At 41.5% G+C, this 24,872-nt stretch overlaps 1 protein-coding gene across 2 annotated transcripts in view; it reads left to right on the top strand.

The window, feature by feature from the left end:
* fto (FTO alpha-ketoglutarate dependent dioxygenase) overlaps positions 1 to 24,872 on the top strand; it is a 113,575-nt gene that overhangs the window by 8,595 nt on the left and 80,108 nt on the right. For both annotated transcript variants that reach the window (XM_063478933.1, XM_063478941.1), the window contains exons 2-6: positions 11,719 to 11,796; positions 11,999 to 13,034; positions 15,568 to 15,693; positions 19,250 to 19,329; positions 21,036 to 21,179. In XM_063478933.1, coding sequence (XP_063335003.1) covers positions 11,719 to 11,796; positions 11,999 to 13,034; positions 15,568 to 15,693; positions 19,250 to 19,329; positions 21,036 to 21,179 — 1,464 coding nt within the window. The remainder of the gene's footprint in view (positions 1 to 11,718; positions 11,797 to 11,998; positions 13,035 to 15,567; positions 15,694 to 19,249; positions 19,330 to 21,035; positions 21,180 to 24,872) is intronic.

Below are 24,872 nucleotides of genomic sequence, written 5' to 3'. Positions count from 1 at the left end.
CCCTGGCCCTGTTATGTAGAGGTCATCTACTGTCATTTGTTTCAGGACTGTTTGAAGTGGAGTGAGCCGCAGAAGCATAAAAAGTAGTCAGCAGAGCGTAAGCTCTCAGGTGCCTCGACGTACCACACTTTAATTTAAAAGTACAAACTCAAACACTGTAGGTGCTAATCCCTTATTAATTTGACATGCCAAAGTTTGTCTTATCCAGTTTGTCTTTTAGAGATTTGTTTTGGGGTTGCACTTTGAACCTCTGTTATTCCTGCATACATTGAAGATGGGGACTGATCCTGATGTTTTCCGTAGCACATAGTTACTGTTATATTTTTTTTGCCTCTTTGTTCTTTGAGCTTTATCATGTTAAGTGAAGTAGGTGGATTAAAGTCATTCTCAAAGCCAACTTTGGAGACGACATACACTAGAAAGACTTTCGTTTTTTTTTTAACAGTTATTTTGTACTTACAAGTTTTTGAAGTTCATCCCAGTGAGTGCGTGTGTGTGCTTGTGTATCTGTGTTTGCATTTTAGGTGCATGTGTGCGTTTCATCTGACATGCATCTCCCACATTCTTCCCACTATGGTAAAAAAAGCAAATGGTTAAGACTCTTTAAATTTGTTGTTTGAGTGTCAGTGAAGACATGAGCACCGCGCACGCCATGAGCTTAATCCAACAACAGCCTGCCTGCCATACTGTACACCCGCTATCTGCGAGTGAGTGGACCCCTTCCGCGCAACCATTGTCATATATAGGGGGCATTGTCACATATGAGATGGACTCATGTAAATGTGGTGACAAGCTAGTGTCTCGGCTGACTGACAGCACAGAGGGATTGGGCTAATCTGAGTGACTGATTTGAGGCATGCGGCAGCTCGGCTGTCCCCATAACTCCTGAGAAATAGACAGCTTCAGCAGAGTTATCTGTGTTTGTAAGTCCTTCTGCTGCACTGGGATGACAATAGGGATTAGTGCCAAGGTTCTTTAAACTGTTTTTTTTTTCTTTTTTCTTTTTTGTGTGTGTGGGGGGGGGGGCTCTTATCGGTGTCTCGGCAGGATGCTGCCGCAGCCAGTTTTCCTTGACTGTCAATTAAAGAGGGGATCATTAACTTCAAGGGTATAAATGTTCTAACACTGGTATTACGTTGGAAAGCTAAGTCGCTGACAGATGTTCCAACTTTAATTCTCCACTTGTTTTTTTGTCCTTTAATTAATTTATGTATCACTATTCGGGTTTTAAATATTTTTTCTCCCTGTCTGCTCTTTGTTAGCCTGTAATCTCAGTTACCATGGTAGTCGCAAAGACGATTGGGCCTTGTCACTCGCCTGTGTTTCTTATGAGGTTCAATCGGCTAATGTATTCAATATCATCCAAACTGAAAGGTAAACAGTATCTAATGGTGCATGTGTTCCTGCACTGCCTCAATACAACCTGAAGTCGCTGGGGGGGAGGAGAACGGTACGTCTGCGCCTAGTTCCCAGGCTTTTCAGGAGGACCCAACTATTTAGAATGGTGCTCGATAAAAACAAGAAGAGCACATCCTGTATCTCTGTACATGTGTGGATCTTTGGGAGGTAAAGGAAAGCAGTGTAATACTTTGGGGTTATCTTTTGGAGGCTTTTATGGCATTTTTGAAGCATGAGTACAGCTGTGGTTGAGATTTTCAGCCAATGCGCTGCAGTGGGATGTAGTGAAGGTATATTGTAGGTTGCTGCATGGAGGAAGAAAGAAAACTAGGGGATACGTTAAGGGAAATGGGAAAGAGAGAGGTGACAGAGACTGCTAATGGGCAAACTCTCTTTATCCACTGCCAGTGCCATCACCGGCACTACCCTGTTCTTTTATGACAGCTCTTTTCCTTTGTTCTCCACGTCGGCCCACTCACTGCTGGGGATTCATGACAAGTTTTCACGGGCTGATCAAACGCTGCGGTGACACCTGATTAGGATATAGCGCGTGTTTACAGTCGTGCATGGCGAGGACACCCCCAGCCCCCACCCCCGTTCTCAGACAACAACGGAGACTTCACCTTGACTAATTAAATTTGCACCTGCAATGCCAGCTGTGACAGCCACTGGAGGGCTACATTTATTTATGTCACTCCTTGCATACTTCCTGTGACGTTTAGGAGGCTGAGTTTGCACCAGCTCCTCTGTTGACTTGCACTGTGGTTTACTTCAATAGCTATCTTTATTGTGGCTGTATCTGCCCTGATGTTTGGTAAGGCAGGTTTGTCCTCCGTTTTGGAGGATAGGCGATTGTACCTGGAGCTGTGGCTAGTGGAGATGTGGGGGTGAAATGTGTAAAGTCATAAAATTTTAACGTATACAAAGGTGTGAAATCCCTCTGACATATAATAATAATAAAAAAATACTTGCACATTTTGGCAGCATTATTGTAACATTAACAACTTCCAGATATATTTCTGTAAATTTAGATACCACGTTTAATCATGTGGCAAAACAAATATATGGCAGTGTCATGTAGTGTTTGCTGGCATTCTGTGATTTTCTAATTTTAAAAAGACTGAGTGCTGCCTGGTAATTGAATCTGTTTTATCTCTTCTGTTCCTTATATCTCATTTTAAATGGTTTTTGGGTGGCTTGTTTAAAGTAATGTGATTTGTGTATTCCTGGATGAAAAAATACTTATTTAATCATGCAGCAGTGTGCATACATACCATATGTGTGCCTGTAGTGATGATCTGAGTGCGTGCGTGTTTATCTATCTAAATCAGTGTTGAGAGTGCAAAAGGCCACAGCTGAAGTGAGCAGAACATCAGTCACCCAATAGCAGGAGACAGGAGGCTGATAATTTGTGGCTTTGCCCCCTCCTCTCTCTCTTTCTCTCTGTCTCTCTTTATTTCACCCCCCACAACTCTATTCTGCCTCCCCAGCCTCAAATTGACCAGGCTCGACTGCTGGTCATGCTGTATTACATGGGTTAGATGAAGTAATTATTTCTAGGCCACTGACTACAAGCAAGATTAATAGTTTTTGAAACGGCCATAATGGAGGGCTGACCTGCCATGACATAAGCATTATTTCAAGCTCACCTCCACTCTCATCCCTCTCACCTCTGGGCACCGGCAGAGTGTGATTTATACCTGGGCTAATGAGGGGAGGGAACCTTGGAGCCCGGAGCCAACGGCCTACTAGTGTAGTGTTAAGGCATGTTCCCCCAAATGTATGGGCAGTGTGGTCATCTGAGGAAGGGTGGTACAGTGATTGGTTTTTCAACAAATTAAACCATGTGATTAAAATACACTTTTTGCATTCAATTATTTATTTTATTTTATTTTTTCATGAAACTTTAATAATTTGGGTTGTTCTCTGGAAAGCATTGGGCCTCACTGAGATCTTAATTAAAGAACAAATTATTTGCTATTGATGCTGAAGCCCTTTGACCTGTGATTAATTGGTGTGTCCCCCCCAACTCTTGATGATCAGCAGCCTGAAAGATCACAGAACCTGGAAAGTTGTCACTAGGTGGCAGTTGGACATCATATTATCAGATGCACTCTCCTCTTCCCTCTAACACCCTCTTCCTCCCTCACTTCCTCCCTCCCCTCTGGGCTAAGTACACCTCAGATGTCAGGGTGTTTTATTTTTATTGGATGAGGGCAGTGTGTAATGCATTCACCTCCGTTCCAGCCAGCTGTTAAATGCCCCGGAACATGGTCTGTTCAGGCTCCGCCCCGTTAACCCCTCTGATTGCCTGTAATAATTAGCAGAAGTGAACAGTAACTATGACACCTAGTGAGGGTTTGGAACAGCTTGTGACTCCTTGATACACACATGAAAAGGCTTCAGTGACTTGGGTCTGGCCCAGTGTGCCAACATCCCTTTCGACTTGGTGTGTGTGTCTTTTAAGCTTTAATGTTAACCCTTAACTTTAAACACATGCATGCAGTGTGGCATCAGCAATTACATTTTCAAATGGCTGGGTTTGTAAACCTCCAGGATGTTAATCTGTCACTATTCAGGCTACTGGGAAGAGTGAAAAGAGGATTAAGCTATTCAATTCCTGGTAGAATATTTTCCTTTGTTCAGAATGAGTGAAAGAAAAATAAATAAAGAAATAAGGTGGTTTCTCAAGCAAGACAAGTGCTGTCTGCTACATTTCAGGATTTGGCTAATGCCATTATAGCAAACTTATCTGTCCCAGCATTCCAGGAAGACCGACAGACTGTTGTGTAAACAGCCACAAATGATATTCAGCCCATAATTCAATATTAATCTGATAATGCCAGTTTATCTGGGTCAGAAAGTACATTAGAAAGAATTAGACCTGTCCTAGATGTTCTGGTCACATCTGTTTAGAGGCATATGTTTTTCTAGTGGCTTAGATGGTTGTCAGGATTTAAACTTGGGTCATGTGCCTAGCTTGTTAATAATACCGTAATAAAAAAATCTGTATTAACATATAGGTCACCGAATAATTGTTAAGGTTATCCTAGTTTTGCTGCATAGATATGATAGTGGAAAGATGTTTTTCAGTTATTGATGTGTTGTGTGTGAACATGGCATACAGCTAAGTTGGAATAATAATCTTGAGTTGTTTTTGTCAACCAACATACTGTATTAAAGCTTATGGTTAGCATAAGGTTATAATATACCACATCATAATTGTCACAGCTGTCAACCGATCAGGCACAGCACCCCAGTCTTAGCCCCTCGTTTACCCTTTACTTCCTGCCTCTTGGGTCTTATTGCACATCATCTTTATCCCAGATGAAGTACTAGACTCCGTAGTGTCAGGAGATGATCTAATATGGAACCAAAAGGACACAGAGCTGGGAAATCATCGTCATTTGAAGAGGTTGCTTGTCACAGGATGGGTTTGATCAGCCCGTGCTGCGGTACACAGAGCCGGGTCTTTGCACTGTCTAACAGTGGTACTGGATTAGAGACACAAGCCACTTCGACTGTGATCAGTCAGTCACACATGAAGACACGCGGCAGGACTGAAATCCTCCACGCACACTTCATCCAGATCATGTACAGGCTTCTTCGTCAAGCCTACTGTATGGAAATGAGAAGCACTGCTGTTGACAGTGATGGTACATGTCTGTTTTTGTAAAAATACATTTTTGGTGGCTTCATTTTACAACTAACATTATCTACATTAATAAAGGTACTTCCGCAGAGAGGGAGCTACAACACCAGGTTGTGTTTGTCTATACAGCTGCCTGACCTGCCTGAATCCTGCTGATCTCTGACATGTTGAGATGGTGGTAGTGTGTGTGAAGAGTCTGGCTTTACACCCTTTAGACACTGTGTATTGCTAAGTGCTATTGAATTGTTTACTGTCACAAATCACAAACCTTTCAATGACCAGGTGCGTCCACCGTACACCCACTCATCTGTCCATCAGCTGCTCCGCCCTGAGCGATGTGTTGGTCTGCTGGGCTCTGAGGACCGTAGCACTGGTCTTTGGAGCTGGGGATTTTAAACGCTCCACCTGATTATTGATTTCTTCTGCCTCGCCGAGCCAGCCAAGCTTGAGAGAAATGTAGAGAAAGAAAGAAAGCAAGCTGCAAAGGGGAAGGGCAGTCTGGTGGCCTTGGTCCTTTGGTCTTCAGGTCTGTCCTTGACACTGCCTATGGGACAGGCCTGGAGGACACCTCTTGTCCTCACTGTAAGCCCCTACCAGCCCCTCCAGCTAGCTGGCCCTCCCTGTGGGGCATGCTGCACTTTGCACAGCCATATTGACTTTTTGGAAGGGAAGGAAAAGTGTAGCTGGATGGTAAGAGTGTAAGAGGGAGGGAGGGGGAAATGGGAAAATCGAGGGAGCTTTCTAAAGCAGTGACTTCTCCTTGACTGCACCTCTAGACGCGACAACCCTGTTAGAACAACTCAGTGGCCCTGGTGCCCTGCTGAAAACTGCTAATCACAGTCTTTCAATCAATGCTCTCCTGCCTCTCTTCTCTTCCTTCCTCCATCCCTCTCCCTTCCTCATTTTCTCACTCTTTCCCCTGACTTTCCCTTGACTGAACTGGACCCAGCCTGAATACCAAGGGACTGTGTCTGCATTAAAACCGGCCATTCCACATGGAAAACAGCTGACCTCATGAAAGCATGTTGTAATTTGAAGGTGAAAACTAAAAAGCTTTCTCGATCGACATAATCTTAATGGAAACATTAAGGCCCAGCCACAAACCAACAATTAAGGCAAAAAGGCAAATGGCCCTCACGTACCGGTGGAGCTAGCCAATTCATAGACATGGCACATGGTCTCTTGACTGTAAGGCTGCTAGTTAGAATCCTGGTGAGTGTTTAAAACTGAAAATGCCCTTGAACCAGACTTTTTTTTAACCCTCAGTTACCCCAGTGGGAGAACAGAGAAACTGTTTTATTGTCTACCAGAAAACTTTAGATGTACTGAGCAGCTCCTCTGTGTAAAAATCTGTGGGTATGCGAGTGTGAAGCAGCTAGTATGTTTCTGATAAAGAGCATGCTCAGTCAATCTTTCCCGGACAAATAAAAAAAGGTTATGTAAGGCATGCATCGACAGATCTCTTAAATCCCCATCCTCTCTTTCTCTTCTTCCCTCTCCTCTCCTCTCCAGATCTGACACTTGCTAAAGGTCACAGAAACATCTTTTTTCCCCTTTGAGGTGTAGATAAGTGTGAAATAGATGTTGACACCACAGACACATTGAAAAGCACTTAAACAGAGTGGCTATGTGCCAACCTTTCTAAGTCTGGCTTTGTGCATTTGTAAATACTTTTGAATGATTGATCTCTGACACACGTGTATGCATACTCTCCACCTGACAGAATTACACGTACCTTGGGATCTTTGGAAGAGTAACTTTAGGTAAGTATGTGAGTGTGAAAGTATACACATGGCTTGCACAGTTAGCCTAGAACAGGACTTTTGATGTTAAATTTTTATACCTAGTGTGTGTTGCTGTACCTTTTCTCACACATGTGGCATTTTTCAAATGTGACTGGGTTCCAGTAGAGGTGGTCATATTGTGTGTGTGTGTGTGTGTGTGTGTGTGTAAGTGTGTACATCTAATTAATGACTGGCAGTGGTCCCCCACAGCTCTGGTAATGTGCTTAGATCAGTGTTATAAACAGGGCGTGAAAGGTCTGCCCAGCGCCAGCCTTTTAAATGACTGGCCTCTTGTTCAGGTAGATGGATGGAAATGTTCTAATATTAATGATCACGTCCCCTGCTGACCTGTCGCGAGGTGAAATGATCAACGCAGCCTTCAGCTTCCAACGGCAATTAATGGGCCAGAGCCGATCTGTCTGCCATTTGTCATCACTTACTCCACCTGTGCACCCCCGCCGAACACGTGCTAAACATGTCTGTCAATATATACAGAATGTTCACTTCACTGATTTGAAAAAATATGCAATGGTTAATGACATAGCATTTGTTCTCAGTTATTTCTGGACCATTATTTTTCTTCTCCTTAATTTGTTTCTAACCAGAAATGAGAAAACAAAACCAGAAAAAAAAAACCCCAAAAGAAGTCTGATGACTTCAGCATGTCTCAATCCTTTGTTGTGTATCACTGATTATGTTCTTAATAAGTTACTTTGAAGAGACTGTCTTGCATAAAACATGATTTGCAAACGTAAGCTAGACCCACATGTCAAACTGAATCTGTAAACGCATCTCAGGATAATACACATTACCCAGTAAAATTTACATATTAACAAGAAAGTAGCTGAAAGTCGGTTTATTTTAGATGTTTCTGGCAGCATCCTTCTTACTGACCTTTAACTCTCACAGTCCAATTCATATTCATAGGCCAGTCCTCAGCAGGAGTATGGAGACAAGGGGTTACACATTACCAATGCCCTCGCTCTGAGGTCAGCTCTCACACATTCCAGTTACCCATTTACCAGTCTGCCCAGTTAGCCATCACATTAAGTCACCAAACTTCGAGCTGGTGTTCATAAAATAAATGAATACCACAAGTGGCTGTAAACAAAATGTCAGAATGGGGGGGATTTTTTTTCCCCCTGAATTTTGTTTTTATAGCATGCATGATGAAAACAAGAGATGAAAACAAGAGAGGTCATTTTTGTTGCTGTAACTGCTGATGGAGCTTCTTTTTTCATTAATGTATTTGCAGCATGGGCTTTTTTTTTAAATAGATATTGTCTTAAAAAGGCATACAATATGCTTAAACTGAAATAATAAACTATAGCCAGAAGCACAAAAATAGAAGCTCTGTGTTTATGTGTGTGTGCGCATCACCTCGAAAATTCTTACCTGTCAGTGACTCATTTTTTTGTGATGGCACCTAGGTGGCATGTTAGATTTAGTCACTATCACATATCCAAAGATGGTGTAGTCCCTGACCTGCACAGATCTTTGTTAAACAAACTGTGCTACAATTAGCCAAAAGGTCCTTTTTGATTGTATTCAACAGTTACAATTATCTGTATATTTGTACTTAAGTTTTGCCAATTCAAAGCTTTACTAAAGACTTCTACAGCATATATATATATACATCACACATGCAAACACAAATGTCTTGGTGGAGTAGGCACTCCCTGGCCTTCTCTGTGCCCTGTGTCGCTTCACACAAGCTCCCTACATTCTTCGATCCGGTGCCAAATGGACCTGGGCGGAAACGCCTTTCATGTACATGGGTAGGCTGTCTGTTTGAGTCTGACGTTTTATAGCCGACTTGTCAAAGTTGTTGATTCACCATCACTTTTGCAGAAAGGGAACAGTTCTGAAATGGGTGTCTGACAAGTACCGGGAGAACACTGTCTAAACACAGTGCTCTATTATAGAGCTATCTCTCATCACGTCATCCTTGGGTTGCAGAAGGATTGCTTGAGATCCATGGTTTTCTGTTTTGATATTGAAATTCGTGCATTGATAGCAGTACTGCCCTCCTTTGGTTGGTATTAAAGAGTTTGCATATGTTCTTACTGTGCCTGCACCGATTCTTTGTGGTACATGTATGCTAGGTTATCTGGTGATCTATACTGGCTCTACACATGAACGTTAGCCTGAATAGTTGACTGTTACGCTGTGTTAGCCCAGTGATAAACTGGCAACCTGACCTGGGTGAACCCTTCGTCTTGTCCTTTTGTAGCTGAGATAGACACCAGTTCACTGTGACTGTAAATTTGATAAGTAGCTGAGAAAATAGATGAATGGATAAAGCCAAAAAGAATTTCTGTGAACATATCTCAAACAGGGGGACACTTACTGAAACATTTTACTAAACACTGGTGCTTTTACATATCTGTAGTTTATGATGCATCAGCCAAATCTAGACAAGCCCAGTGGAACTCATCTGCCCTCTGTCAGCATTTGTACCAGATACAGTGCTTTCCAGTGGACCTTCAGGGGCAGAAAAGAGGCTGGAGGTGTTTTTATCCTTGCAGCAGTGGAGTTATCTCACTATTTTGAGCTATTGATGCTAAGCGCTGGACATTAATCTACTCTGTGAAGATCGCTTTGAAGAAAGTGTCCGTTGAAGTGTCACAGATGGGAAATAAATTAAATTAATAAATATATGGTACACAGTTTGATATCTCTTATAGGCCAAGATCAAAGCAAACCAATTGAGTTCTATTCTACCTAATATGTTTTGCTGTGATAAACAGTCCGGCTGAGGGAATAATCCCATCAAGGAAGAGAGAGATTAAAAAAAGGAAAAAAAAAATCAGATATATCACTCAGTACAGACGGTTGGCACGGCTACCGTGAAGCATCCGTGTTATTATGGAATTGGTAATCTCGTTTCTTGGGTCTGAGTGGAAACGCAGACCTTTTTTTCCCCGTGATTTTCCTTCTTGAATCAGGTGCAGACACAGAAAAGGGAAGACAGACACAGCGGTTCTCTGATACTGTGAGAGTCCATCTGCTTCAGAGGGCTCTGGTAACTTCTTGTCTTTCGTTTTTTCTCTGGAATTTCTGAGTAGCTTGATGTATTTGACACGTGTGTGACAGACCTGGTTATGTGTGATTGGGCTTGAGGCATGGTGCTCACTACCACAGCTACATGTTTTTCAGAAAAGGCCATGCGCTGTGTGTGTATAAGAGCCACTTTTGCACTTGTGTACACAATGGTGGTTTTGCACTATGAATGAAGCAAAGTGTAATTACATGCGCACATATAAAACAGACGGATGCCACTATATGGATGTGTACAGTAGAGACTCACAGCAGCAGTCAAATAAATACACACACAGGTACACAGCGGCATCCGCACACAACAATAGCCCAGAGCCTCACCTTGATATCTTCAGTTTCTGTCATAAGTTAGAATTTGACACCAATGAATGTGTGTCAGGTTGTCAATTTCTTCCAGCAGCCTTTGAATGCAGTCTGGCCATGAATAGTGCATGTTGTTTTGTTTTTTACATTCCAACTGTCTGCAAGTCTGTTTTTGTTTGTTCCAGAATAACTTGGAAGGCCTGTACACTCATGCGCATCCTTTAAGAAAACTTTCAGCAGGTGTTGTGTTGTTTAGCCTTAGGTAAAGTTTCAGCCCTGAAGGTAAATTCACCAAACTGCGTTAGATCAGATGCCCTCCCATTTCTTCCACCTCTGTGATTGTGTTCTGTTTCCTCCCTGCTGTCTTTAATACGCATTCTTCTTCCACTTGACCTCCTTATGATCCATACCCTTTTTGAGTCTGGACATATATCTTTTTATAACTGCAGTTTATTGTTATGACTGGGACATTTTATTTAGCTCTAAAAGTCAGGGCAAGTTTTTGTTTTTTACATCAGTACCTGTGTTCCTTATGAAGTCTTTGGCATTAGTAGTGGAGAAGTAATGTGAGACTCGTGCTGTAAATGTCTCAGAAATATACACCTGGCTGGTTTTTCTTCAACAATTACAACTGCTTGGTTGTTGATGCACAAGTCATTCATGCAAAGGTTTGAAAGATGTAAAAAAGACAATAGCATGATGGGTACATTTCAGCTTCCTGCTGCAGAGAAGCCATATAGTGACTCTGTGTGTGTGTGTGTGTGTGTGCGTGTGTGCGTGTGTGTGTGTGTGTGTGTGTGTACATGGATGCACCTGTGGGGAATGAATGATGATGTACTGTGCACGCATGCAGGTACACATACCTTCAAACAAGCGCATATGGAAGCAGAAGAAGAGGCAGGTTGGGGAGACTGTTGTGAAATTTATTTGGGTATATATTTTTTATACTAGTTGCCATTGGATTTACAGGTCAGAATGGAATGTGGCCCAATGAAAGGTACTTTGATCCATCCTCCGAGCTGACTGTTTTATTGGAGGAGCTCTGTATGGTGCAGGACATCTTTTATAAGGTTGTGAGGAACCCACCGGCAGCCTTCGCAAAATCATAAAAATGTGAGAAGTCAATGAAAATAACCGGTGACCGGTCATACCTCAGCCAGTTTTGAAAGGATCATTTGTTCAAATGCATTAATTAAAATGGGCTGCATAGCTTGTGGTTCAGTTTGATATGATCATGATTAGATTTTGGTTTTTCTATTACCTTATACTGTATATCTTCATGATGGATTAGTTAGATTTGCTGATTTATAGTTTTTAGTTTTATGTGGTTATCACTTATTTTATTTGTGTAAATTTTTGTCCTCAAACGACGTGCAAACTGTCTCAGAAAAGCTGTATGCTGAGTATATTTGAAGGTTCAGGCTGCTTAGACATTAAATATAAAAATGACAGCAAAACAAAATGAGGCAACCATACTTGCAGCTACTTATCAGTCTGTTTTACTGTGTTGTTTTTTTACAGAGGCGGAGGCTACTGCAGGAGTTGGGAGACCAGAAGATCCCCTTTCTGGCACCCTCAGATCGAGGTTTTCAGCAGCTGGTAAGGCCTACTTCTAGATACTGTTAATGATATTTAGACCTTAACTTTAACAGGACTGCAAAAACATGTCTTCTAACTGCTGCTCTCAAAGTTATTTTTTTTTCTCAGACAAACATGCTTGAAATATAATTCTATTTTTATGTCGTATGTTTCTGCATGTCATGGTCAGCATGTTATGACAACACTGAATTGTGTTTCCTAGTGGGACACCAGTTACTCTGGTCTCGTGCTAAGGAAATCATGCTCACTGCCTGCTGAGCTCCATAGCCGGGTGCAGGCAGCTCTGCTCACCCTCAGAAGGAAGGGATGCCTCCTGAAGGATCTGGTTCGTGTTCGTGACCGAGATGTGTTCACCGCTGTGTCACGTGCCCTGCTGGGCGAACCGGGCCATACATATCGCTATCTGGACACACGGCTCTTTGCCATCCCCTGGCACAGTGAGGACATAGATGTCAAAGGACAAAACTGTTGTGACCCAGATCTGAGAGCTGCCTGCAAGGCATTGTGGGAACTTAACACCTTTTTCTGCACTGATGTGTCTCAGCTGAAAGAAGGAGACAGGCTAACACAATGGGCGAAGGGAGAGGCAGAAGCCAAACAAGGTGAAGAGGGGGACACAGAGTCTAAACACAGTGAAGACTCTAAAAATAGTGAAGGAGGGGACTCAGAGTCCAGGCAGAGTGAGGAGGGGGACACAGAATCCAAGCACAGCGAAGAGTGGGACATTGAGTCAAAACACAGTGAGGAAGGCTGCTCTGGGTCTAAACAGGAAGGGGAGTGGGAGACTGAGTTCAAACACAGCACCGAGGAGGGAGAGTCTTCCCAAGTAAAGCCAGGTGAAACCAGTTTTGCAGCAGCTTCAGAGCATGCTGAAGGAAAATGTCCTGACTGGGGAGTGAAGGCCAGTGGTGGCACAGAGACTGAACCTGTGGGACTAAAGGCCCAGGAGAAACCTGTGGCCGAACTAAAGCACAGCCTATCAGATTACCACATTCAGGACAAAGAGGAGCACGAGAGTGGCCAGGGCTGTTCTCAGCCTAGTCCTCCACAGGTATGCAGCGGTCCAGTAAAGTTCAATGTCACCTTACTCAATTACATGGACCCAGCCGCAATGAGCCAACTCAAAGAGGAGCCGTACTATGGCATGGGGAAAATGGCAGTAGGGTGGCACCACGATGAGAACCTGATCACTCATTCACCAGTGGCTGTTTACAGCTATAGCTGTCATGATGACAAAGGTAAGGGTCAAAGTTAAAATGGTATTTGTCATAACTGTGCTCAGTGGCTTGAACTGCAGTTCAGATTTATAAAATTAACACTTCAGAGGCTTTTACTTAATACTTCAAAACTCTTATCCAAAGTTATCATGATAATCTTTCACATTTTTGGCTTAAAATTAAGATTCCTTTTTCTCTTTCACTTCAATATCCATCTCATTACTTTATCTCAGCTGCTTTATGGTGGATCAGATGCAGCTAACCTTGTGTGTTATGGCCCTACAGCAGCACTGTAGCAGCTGTAGACATGGCCTCTGGTGAAGCAACCATCAGATCCATCTATGCGATAGTGTCAGAGCATTATCAAATGTCATCACCAGTTCACTGCTGACAGCCTTATCACCGACAGTGCGTCGGGAGATCACAGACGTTTGGATCCGAGCTCTTAAACGCGTGCTCAATAGCTTAGTCAAACAAACAAGGCTTATCACATGTGCTGCATCTCATCTAAATCATTTCCTCAAGAAATGATCGATGTGCAATTATCTGATATGGAATAATGAGCCCTGCTTTGATAAGTGATAAGTGTTTCCTAGACTGTACTGTATGAATACGATGTCTCCTAATTATGGAATGCCAACCCTTTCAAGAGCTGATAGCGTTTGCTGGTGGAGTTGAAGGCAAATCTCATTGAGAAAAGAACTTTGCTTTCTAGTGTATGAATAAAAAAACAAACAAAAAAACCCCCATGGAAGGCAATATCGAGTATTACTCCATATTTTATATTTTTATAACTACTTGTTTTCAGTTTTAAAATAGTTTTTTGTACATAATACAGTAAAATGCAAAATCCTTATTTTTTATCATATGGATCACATTAATGACTGATGAAGCTCGTCTTTTTTCATCTCACTTTTTAGAAACCCAACAAACCAGAAGAGTGCTTTTTAGCATAAATTATAAGTAGTGCAGTTAGTCATTAGATCATTACTTGCACTCTCTAAATAGTGGAATGAGAGCAAACTGTGTTTTCCTGTTGCAGATGGAGCTAAAGGTACAGCTGTAGTCCAGCAAAAAAAAAAAAAAAGTACTGTTGAAGGTGGGAGCTTTGCAGTTTTAAGAGCCTTTGTCTCTGTCTTAAAACTGTAATTTTACAGTATTACGCAGGTGCACTGCTAACTTCTCCCACCACACAGCTGGGCTTTCTTCATTGTTGTTTCTTAACCAGAAACACATGCTCAAGAGGTTGGTTTTAATGATATTTTTTTGGGCCATTTCAATTTTGACCTTGCGAACACAAGCTTGAAACACTGTGGCGCAACACCTTTCCGTGCTTGGCAGCTGTCTTTCTAGTTTCAAGTGACCCCACATCTCCAGACTAAGAACAGAAAGGCTGATCATAGCTCTACAGATGTATTTTCAAGTGGATGGCTCTGAGAACTCCCAGAACCGGTGGATTATAAAGGTACTTATTCCAGAGAAGACAGAAACGCAGCACATTAGACAGCTTAGATGTACAGATATTAAACATTTTGCATGATGCATTCATTTGAGATGTCTTTTTCTCACTTCAACTGCCATTTTTTTTTTTTGCTTGGACTAGAGAAATGTAGATTTGGTCTTTTTACACCTGCACAGATCCAAAGGAATCTGCTACAATTGAGTGTTTTCCGGCACAGTGGATGATCTTCCACCATTCCTAAGGCCTTGGGGAGAGCTGTCATTAGCTGGCTCTCAGAGCACAATGGCTGGAAATTAAGTTACTATTTATCCGTGCTGAGCAAAGGAAAAGGCAGCTGTGGGGCAGAGAGGCCCAGAAAGAGTTTAGTATTGATTTTGCTGAAGGGTGTTGGCCAGCCAAGCCAAATCTTGTTTTCTTAGTATGCCATGTAAGAATGGAAGGAGAGAGAGGGACAGGGGAGGCGCTTGCAGCGAATAGGTTCAGAAACAGGAATATCATAGGATACATACTGTCCAATAACACACTCTCACACACTCACTAAACAACATCAGGGGCTTTTATCCAACTATTTCCTCTTGCACAGCATAATGATAGCATAAAGATCCTGTGCTAACAGCCAATATGACCACAGCAACACGTATCATCTTTGCTTGGCTGCTAAGTGATTCTTACTTTCTGTAGACAAAGGCTTACATCTTACATCCATTGTTTGGGTGGTATTGATTTAATCATTGCACTCTTTTTTAATGTGTTAAGCCTTTCTTTAATTTAATTTCATTTAATTTTATTTTCTGGCTACATCATTGGTGATAGATGGCCACTGCTGTAGTATGCTATAGCAGTTTTTCACTGCATTACCCAGATATACAGGCAAAGATGTGACAAAAGTGGATAGAAGTATTATATATTTTTTAAATAGCTTCATAACAAACATGTAATTCCATAAATATTTAAGAGATTAAAATTTAAGGATGCTGCAGTTTTACAATCACTTAAGTCACACTGGGTTAAACTGTCAACCCAAAGCCCCAAATATGAATATAAATGCAAAATGCAAATGTTACAGTGTGCTGGGCTCTGTTTGACTGACAGGTGAGAGCAGTGAGGGAAGCAGCAGTGATAAGGCCTGCTGGAGGATTGGGCTCAAGGTAGCCTGGGACATCCACACACCTGGCCTGATGCTGCCGCTGGAGTCTGGAGACTGCTATTACATGAGAGGTACTGACGTTTGTACATAAACACACTCGGAGCTACACACATGCACATGTAAACATGTTGCTCGCACAGCTTAACCGCATTCGCCACTATGTCTGACTTTGGAGGGAGGAACACTTTCATTACCCCATGTTTTAGTGTTACTTGTCCCCAATGACCCATGCCAGCAGGATGCACTTCACTCTCACTTTTGTGCTCTGTCCTTTTCTTCTAATTCTCTCTGCAGGAAAAACAGAGCTGAGACATGCGTGTTCATGCGTGTGTATGTGCAGAGAGGTTACTTGGCTTGAAAAGTGAGCTTTAAGGTTCCATGAAATTGTGTGCATTAGAGAGGTTAAGAAACCCAAATGTTATTTTTTGAAGTCCTGTGACCCATTCCTGACTATGTCTCTATGGGGAGAACAGACAGCAAGCCACAGGGGTGTAAATCATAGCTTAATGCTTTTGGCTGCAGCAGACACCTCCACCCTCCTCTTTTTGGTCCCATGGGTCTTTCCAAGCTTTCTCATATTTTCTGAGCGCAAGGACATTTATCCACATCACAGCAGAGCTTGTGTTCAGCTGGACAAGAAGTTAGCGCCCCTTATAAAATGGCGGATTTATTATTTTATAGAGGCACTTTGCTTTCTTGAGTATATAAAGGTACAGTTTTAAGGTAGTCCTTATTTCATCTGCATGATGTATTACCATACTTTTTGTATTTTAAATAAGTGACTAATTCATGTAGTTTGGAACTAAGAGTAGAGAAAATAAATATTTTAACTGATATACATCAGAACATACTTAACTCCAACACTGTGCTCAACATTTACATCAAATAAATATAGGTATTTAGACACTGTCATTCCCTCTTTTCTATATATTTTTTAATGCTTCACCAAATGTCTGGAGAGACTTTTTTTTTTTTTTTAAATTGAAAGATTACCATCTCTTTACACCCACAGAACAAGGTGGTATAAATAACTTACTTATGTACTGCACATATGTCACCAATCAGATTTACAACTAGTTACAAACGAAGTAAAGATAATATACAGCAGCTCTTACGTTTATGTTTTTTCTTTTAAACAGTGTGCTTTGATAACAATATTGTTCGTAAGCCTTTAGGCCTCCAATTTCACAATTCTATAGTGGGGGGAAAAAAGAAAAAGAAAAAGCAACTGGTCAAGGCAGATGGCATTCCTCCCTGAGTCTGGTTCTGACGGAGTTTGCTTCCTATTAAAAGGGAGTTTTTTTCTTCTCACTTTCACAAATACTTGCTCTAAGGGCGATGACAACCGTTGTGGATTGCTTTTATATAAATAAAATAAAAATCCAGTTTTTACTCTATCTGCCCCTTCACATCTTTATAAAACACCTGTTTCTAAAACAGGTGTTTTATAAACTAGTTATTCATAGTGTCAGTGGTAAAGTGTAGTTACTGTTTGCCACTACCTTGATAATAGCAGGGTGTTTTCTATAGCTGCACGCACATATGTACCACATGTGTCTGATTTTCCAGTTTAAAGTTGAATCAGATTACCTGTCTACTGTATCAATGTAATTTTAGAACATCGTCAGTCTTTTCAAATGGACCACTAAAAAGTAAGCAATAGGAAGGTTTTAATGAATTCCTGACATTGACTCTTTGAAGATGCTATGTTTTCATCTGAGAGCAACGATGTCTGTACCTAATATTCAGTCTGACAGGGCTTGAAGCCGACCTCTTTTAGCTGGATAAGATTTACAATAGAACAGTCAGTTTCAGGCCAGCTATGATAATAGAGTGATGGGCTGTTGTGCAGACCATTCTAATGGGACTTGACTGTCGCGGATCAGTGGGGATTTATGCTCCACTTGGTGAGTACGCCCTTGAGAGGCCAACTGCTGCACGACGATAGCAGCTCACAGAGTCCTCGGCAGTCTGTGGCTTTGTCGGCCTACCTGATTTAAATGCTTGGCACAATGCACAAACACAGCCATATGGAGAAAAAAACCCCAAACAAACTTAAAATTATTTCGTTCTTCAATAGAAAAGATTTGTTTTATATACAGTATATAATTTTGTGTCCTAAAATACTCATAGAAGTTTTCCGGCACAACATTATTTTTACATACTAAAATCCTAAAACTAAACCAATCGCGAGACAAACAAGTCTTGTAAGACATGCAACACACACACAAACTCTATATTTTGTCACTGAATCTTAAGTTTTTCATGATTTTTTGGGTGGCAACCGACACATGTACGAATAAAAAACTGGATGTTTCACCTCGCCATGTCAAGCACACTCGTGTACACACAGGCAGAGTGGCCAGTGTTAAACCAAGTGTTAAGATATATTGTACCAGTGTTTTGGTGACATACACCGTATGATAAGTAGTTTTGTGGTATTAAAAGAAAACTACAATGGTGTATAACCACAGACACCGTAATGTATTTTCAGCACCATTTGTCGGCGGCTGGCCCTTTTGAACTGCTAATGTCTGAGCTGCTGGAGGCAAATTGAATCACCATCATTTCCACCCAAATGGAATTTCAGTGGTTAAAAAAGAACAATGCAAGTCTTGACACCGGGCCTGTTCAATAATCTGATTTCCAGCTCCCAATGCACAGGGGGACTGGAGAAAAGACTTGACCCAATATATTTAAAAGCCTGCTTCCTGGAAAAGGAGGACAAGTGGCAGCAGGCACAGGGGTTGAAAGAAAGATAAATATTTATTACAGTTATTGAGTTTGCCTCTACTCCCTCCTGATCCCACTGACGCATCAGACGCGCCAAGAAAAGAGCAGATTGATGGAGATAATTTGTTATTGGATATAAACAGTTTTAAAGACGCAGAGTAATTCTGCCCAGAGACCTAATCCTTCACAATCTCATCAGGGTGAAGAAAACACCGGCAAGTTGTTTTGTTTGTCACCATCTTTTTTTTTTCTCCCACCAAACAATAATATCTTCCTCCCAAAGCATTTGGCTGTTTGACTTTCAAATCACAGGCATTAGCCGGTGTACTCTTGCTCAAGGCGGGTGTAAATATGCACATGTGCTGTGAATGACAGCTCTGTCATGGCTAAATTAATTATTGTTATGAGGCAAATAATGGCAGAGCTGAGAAACATCTATACACACAAAGAAACACATGGAGGGATACACAAGAAACAGCAGTAAGGCCTCTTTGTAAAGCTTGTGTGATATTGGACAAATGTTTGTTGGTATGGCTCTTCCATCTTGACAGATTGAGCTCGATCTGGTTTTGTTTGGTAATTAAAATTATACTACGATGCTGCTCACTCTATTTGATTCGTCGGTACTGGACCAAGCGCAATCTGTCTGAGAGTATAAGATGATGTAGTTGTCATGTTTCTTCACTCTCCTTCTTTCCTGTGTTTTCTGTCATAATCTTTTCCTTTTATGCTCCTTTCTATTCTTTATTTTAATTATTAAAAAAACACAACATCAGTATGGGATGAACATTCAGTTCTGGTGTGAGCTCTTGTTTACTCTTCGCTGCTCTTTTGATAACTCTCATTGGTAATGTCGTTGTGTTTTGATAGTTTTCTCTTAACTGTATTTACCAGATGACCTGAACAGTACCCACCAGCACTGTGTCCTAGCTGGAGACACTGCACGCTTCAGCTCCACACACAGAGTGGCTGAGGTGAGAAGTCAGAGAACAGATTATACTCTGTTCTGAATTGCTTCGTAAAATGCTGTATGGTCTACCGACAGCCTCCTTTGGAATTAATAAGGAATGCTGCTATGCTGTTTTATTGAAAGACTCTGTAAAAAGTTAATAAGTAAATAATATTCAACATTGTATGCTGAAGAACTTTGCTGTCCTCTTACAAACCTTTTACTGAGAAATAAAACAGAAAAACGAATGGTCTCTCTCTGCAGGGTATGACGATGTAAGTAAAGCCACTGCAATATATCCAAACATACTACAAAATGTTTTAAAAAAATCATCAGACTGCTAAGGAAAAATGTGCATTCCCTGGCTGGTTAGTGAGTGGTTGCTAGTAGTCACTAGTTGAAATTGGTCTCAAAGATACGATGCTGCACCAAAAACCTTTGTGCAATTCATTGTTGTTTGCTGCAGTCCTGATTGGTGTGGAAACTTGGAAAAGTAGAAGGCAAAACAGAAAACAGAGACTGTTTACTGCAATTAAAACACTTCAAGTAGATCAAATTTACTTTGAAAGCAAATGGTCTGCGGTGCAACACCGTCTTTGAAACAGCCAGCAACCTTCTGTTACAGTCACAGTAGTGAAAACGGCGAATGTGGCGTGATAGGAATTATAGTTACAGTATTCAGTGAATTTGCAGTTTTTTTGCCATTTAAGTGGTTGCTTCAAAGACAGGGACCAGGTCTGCGATCGCTTGCAATAAGTTACCATCTTCCAGGCAACTTTTGTGTGTCATGACTGATAAATTGGCAATACTGCTGCTATCAGTCTGTCATTACTTTGTGAGTAAATGGGTTCACGTTACATGCAATCTGTTTGTGATAGCAAGGCGATTAACTGTGATTAAAACTGTGGCAAAAATAACAAATCTGTTACTGTCTGTTTCAAATCTGTCTACATGTGCAGAAATTAACATTAAAGAGAAATTCACAAGAACTACTTACAGTCCAGCCAGAGCCTTATAGTTTTTAAACAGAAATTCTTCTGCAAATAGTGATGCTGTTGTGCAGGATGAGGTGGGGTGGGGAACATACATAAAATAATGTTAATCTCTGATTCCACAGAGAAGTTAGGCTAGCATGTAGTACCACTTGCCTGACATTGTGTAGGTCCTACTCGTGCTGTCAAAGCACCTATTGCCCATTAGAGAACCAACATCTAGGAAACAGGTTTTCCTTGGCCCAGGATGCCCATAGGATATCCTTTGGGTTTTATTGGTTGGGGTCATGGAATGTGCATGTTCCAGCGAAGCTCATGGACTCACTTGTATTAGGATGTGATCAATTTTTAGGTCATACCAATGCCTTGGGTTCTTACTGATGTTTCTCAAGCTGTTCTTGAGCAATCCAGCTGGGGCAAATTGTCAAGCTGGGGGAGGCTGCTGCCATTAGAAAATGCCCTCAGCATTGGGATGTGTACTTGTTCTGCAACTCTCTGTAGGTACTTCATGTAGAAGCAGTGTCCTTATGAATTTTCCCAACAGAACATTGCACTTTAACAAATAGTTTACCTGTTCTTTCTGTGGTTTTAATATTAGCAAGTAGACAGCTTATTAGTTGGGTAGTTTGACCAGTATATGCATATTTTCTAGGCATGCACCTAGGTTAAATGTATTAAATTTCTCACAAGCACTGCAGTTACGCTCTGTTTGTAACACAGTCTGTGTTGTGCCGATCAGTGTTCCAGTGGAACCCTGACCTACATCCAGTCACGTTGCCAGGAGGCCCTGTCCAACCTGCACACTGACCCCGACACAGGATCCCATAGGCTTGTGGCTCTGCTGCCGGCAACGCTACAGGACTGTGAGGAGATTCACAATGAGGTGGGGAGATGGTGGTGTGTGTTCACATGAATGTGCATATGTATGTACACGTGTGTGTGTGATATGTGTGTTTTGCACATTGGATCATTCTTTGATTTTATTTGCGTTTTTTACATGTAGTTTTAATAGCATTGTTAAGCTAGCGTAGATGAGCTGTATGCACCACATCTGAATCAGTTTTATAAATCTGACTTCACTTTTAGGGCCTTCTGAGACTACTTAATGTGAATATGTGCCAAGAGTTTAGACAATAGAATTCCAGTCTTAAGTTTTAAATACTATTCCTTTACTTTTTTAAAGAGTTCATGGCCCTCCTAGCACAATCTGAATTGTTCCATCTGGTCAAAAAAAACAATTAAGAACCATCTGCAAATATGACAGGATTTTTCAAGACCGTATCACAGAAAGTATTGTGGAAATACAATGAAACCATTATCCGAGATTAATAACAGTTTGTTTATTTATTTATTTTGCTTTTGCATTGTATAGACTTGTGCACCTGTGGATAGAGTCTGGTGAACATACATTTAATGAAGCCCTTTGGTTGACCTTGTGTTCTTTGATGGGACAATCACCCTACGTAACTTTACGTTATCAGTGTGTTATATCTTTCCATGTCAGTCTCCTAATGAGCCAAATGATGTCCAAAACATGACAACAAAAACGGCAAAACACATTCCAACAAAAACTCTGAAAATCTGAAATGAAAAGCAAATATGACAAAGAGGAAAATCGTGTGCTTTAAACCTTTTTTTAAACTTTTTAATCCTGGTGGATTCGGGTTGATTCTATTTTATCTGCATTATGAGACGTGTGTACCATACTGGAAGTAATCTGATAGCAGGTTAAACATCTGTACATGGCAGGATGGACGCTTGCCAGCTTACCACCTTCTACGTACCTTGTTGTCTCTGCTCAGGGAAATGGCTGCAATATGAAATCCAGGTTGTTTTCATTTGTCCTGGCCTGTGATGGATCGTACAGCAATAGCCTCTCCATATGTTTTTCTAAAAGATGGAGTCAGGCCCCTCTCCACTCCTTAACCCCTTTTTATACAGAACAATGAGTGATGCTGGCTTGGGATATGGAGGGATAGAGGGAGGTCAAAAAAGTGGAACACGAGTGGCTGTCTGCAGAGCCACCAGCATACTGTGTTAACTTGCTGCAGGCCAGCAGTTAATATATCACTTCACCTCTCCCTCTTTACACCCTTTGGCCCAAAGTTCACATCCAAGCTGACACTAGCACCCAGACCCCTTAGCAGGATACCATGACAGATGAGTCTGACGTAAGGTTGTTTAAAGGTTGTAGACAATATTAATTATTCAGCAGAGCCAAACAATAGCACTGTCTGGTTTGGGAGAACTGCTGTGCTAGTTGAGTTAGCAACTGCTAGTTTCTTGCTTGTGGCACAGGATTACTAAACATTGGTTTATTCAGGAAAACAGCGCACTATTTATAAAAGAGCAGGTGTGTGTGTGAGTATTTAAGTAAGGAGGGGTACTCTCGGGGGCTCAAGCCTACCCTACCTGGCATTCTCAATGATCGATGTGGCCATTTGTTTGGAGTTGCCCACGAGAGCAGAACACCCACTTAAATGATGTATTGTTGGTGGAGTTATTTATGATCGCGGCCCAGTTTGGCTCTTGGTGGGTGCATATTGCGCAGGTCGTGTTTGACATGGGCGACTGAGGAGTGAACAAGCCTGAGACACGCAGGCAGCCTGACCTGAGCTGTGCCTTATGGGCCTTTCCTTAAAAAGTGCTAAACAGCAAGCTAGCACTGGCTGACATTCCAGGGATATTGTGCAATGTGGTGCAAGGAGGTGGAGGTTGACATTTGTCACAGGGTGTGGGCCCGGTTTGACGAAGATGAAGTAGAGCATCTGCCATTGCTGTCAGCATTTGGGGGTCAGTCGGGATAGCTAATTGAAGTAAAAATTGAATGGAGACAGAGATGGAAATAAAGAAAAATTTCCCACCTGTGTGTTTGGTCCCTCTCACTGTCTCCTTTTAATCTCACCTCCTGTTTTAGGTGGCGGAGGTAGGCTAACACAGCATCACCGCACCTTCCCCATGTGCAGGTTTGGCTTTGAAATGCTAATCCCAGACGCAAATGTCTTGTCTCATTTAAAGCCACTGTGTCACTTCCCAGGTGGGTGTGTGACAGAGTACCCTGAGGGACCCCCTCTAATGATGCTAGTCCCCCCACAGTAAATATTGATGGGGGGTGGGGAGGTTCCCACAAGCTTTGGCAGAAAGTGAACTGTACCGAAGTAGTTGTGTGTGACCTTCTGATGTTCTGTTTTCATGGCCAAAATGTCTCCACAGGCTGCTTCAGTGTTGGCTTTGCTTTGAAACACCTTTCTTAAAAGGGCTTACAATGAGAATGTCAAAGTAATCTTATTAATAAGTACTCAAATCAATTTTTTGTAACAGATCAGTTTATTGTGGTTTGTACTTTTTATCTCTGCTGTTATTTTTACTTGCGTTACCTTTACTGCTTGTTAACATTGTTTCTAATTATTCATCGTATTGGTTGATTTAATGGGTTATTTAATTTCTCTGTGCTTTGGTTTTATTAAAAAAATACTACATTAATAAAATAAATCTATCCATAAAAGGCAACATTTTTGACCATTTCTGAATTTTGCAATGACATGATTTAGGCTTTAGCTTTTGTTTTATTTTTTGAGTATATCATTTATTCGTTTAAAACCCTGCTTTCAAAAAATTTGGGACAGTGTGTAAAATGTCAATTAAAAGAATCGTTTGTTAATTTAAGCCCTGTACTTAACTGAAAAATTACAAAGGTTTCAAACAAAAGTTCTATGATCAATTGTATTACGATTTACCAGCTTGGACAAATCGTCTCTTTCAGGCCTTCAAGTTGTACAAAAATGCTGCGACCAGACGATTAACATGAACAGATTTTAGGATTCGAAGATGACTATTTCTTTTATCTTTAGTCTGAGAGGAAAGAAGTGACAAACACTATTTTGAAGATAGAATGTTATGAGAAAAAGCCTCTATAATTTATGAGTAGTCATTTTAGAAAACCTGACCATTCCTAAGTTTTTTTTTTTTTTTTTTTTTCTACCTGTAGGGTGAAAGTAAAACATATATGGCAATCTGTGCGTTATAACCTAGATTGTGTGCGACTACTCTGGCAAATGTGTGATGAGTGTAAATTGCGTTCCTAGTTGCTCACCGGTAACCAGGCTTATATGTGGGGGAGATCAGGAAAGGTAAACAGAGGACGGCAGAGTGGGATCGATCACACTCTCATCAGTTCTCACCTCAGGGCCCAGCCCAGAAATTGATTGGACCCGCTCAGGGACTACTGTGAAGGTGTGGAAAAAAAAATGTTCCTCATTAAATCGGGGGAAAAAAGGGGCTACTTGGCTTTAACTCCAGAGTTGCCATGGTGGGAGGCCGGTCAACTAATGTGCAGCTAATGTGTAGTTGGTGTGTCCATCACCTGGACAGATGACAGCGACTGCCTCAGGGGAGTCACTAACTCCCCTCTCACTCCCCCACGCCATCTCATAGAAAAACTAGGCCTAACAACCACTCTCTCTTTCGCACACACTTTCGATCTGTCTACCTGAATAGGTGGCATTTAGTCATAGTTCCCTACTTGGTTACTCTCTGCTGGGTAGCTAGCCTCCAAATGCCACATAGCCAGCACTCC

This window comes from Pelmatolapia mariae, linkage group LG1 (assembly GCF_036321145.2).
Source record: "Pelmatolapia mariae isolate MD_Pm_ZW linkage group LG1, Pm_UMD_F_2, whole genome shotgun sequence".
NCBI lineage: Eukaryota > Metazoa > Chordata > Actinopteri > Cichliformes > Cichlidae > Pelmatolapia > Pelmatolapia mariae.
This window is presented reverse-complemented; position numbering and strand designations above follow the sequence as displayed.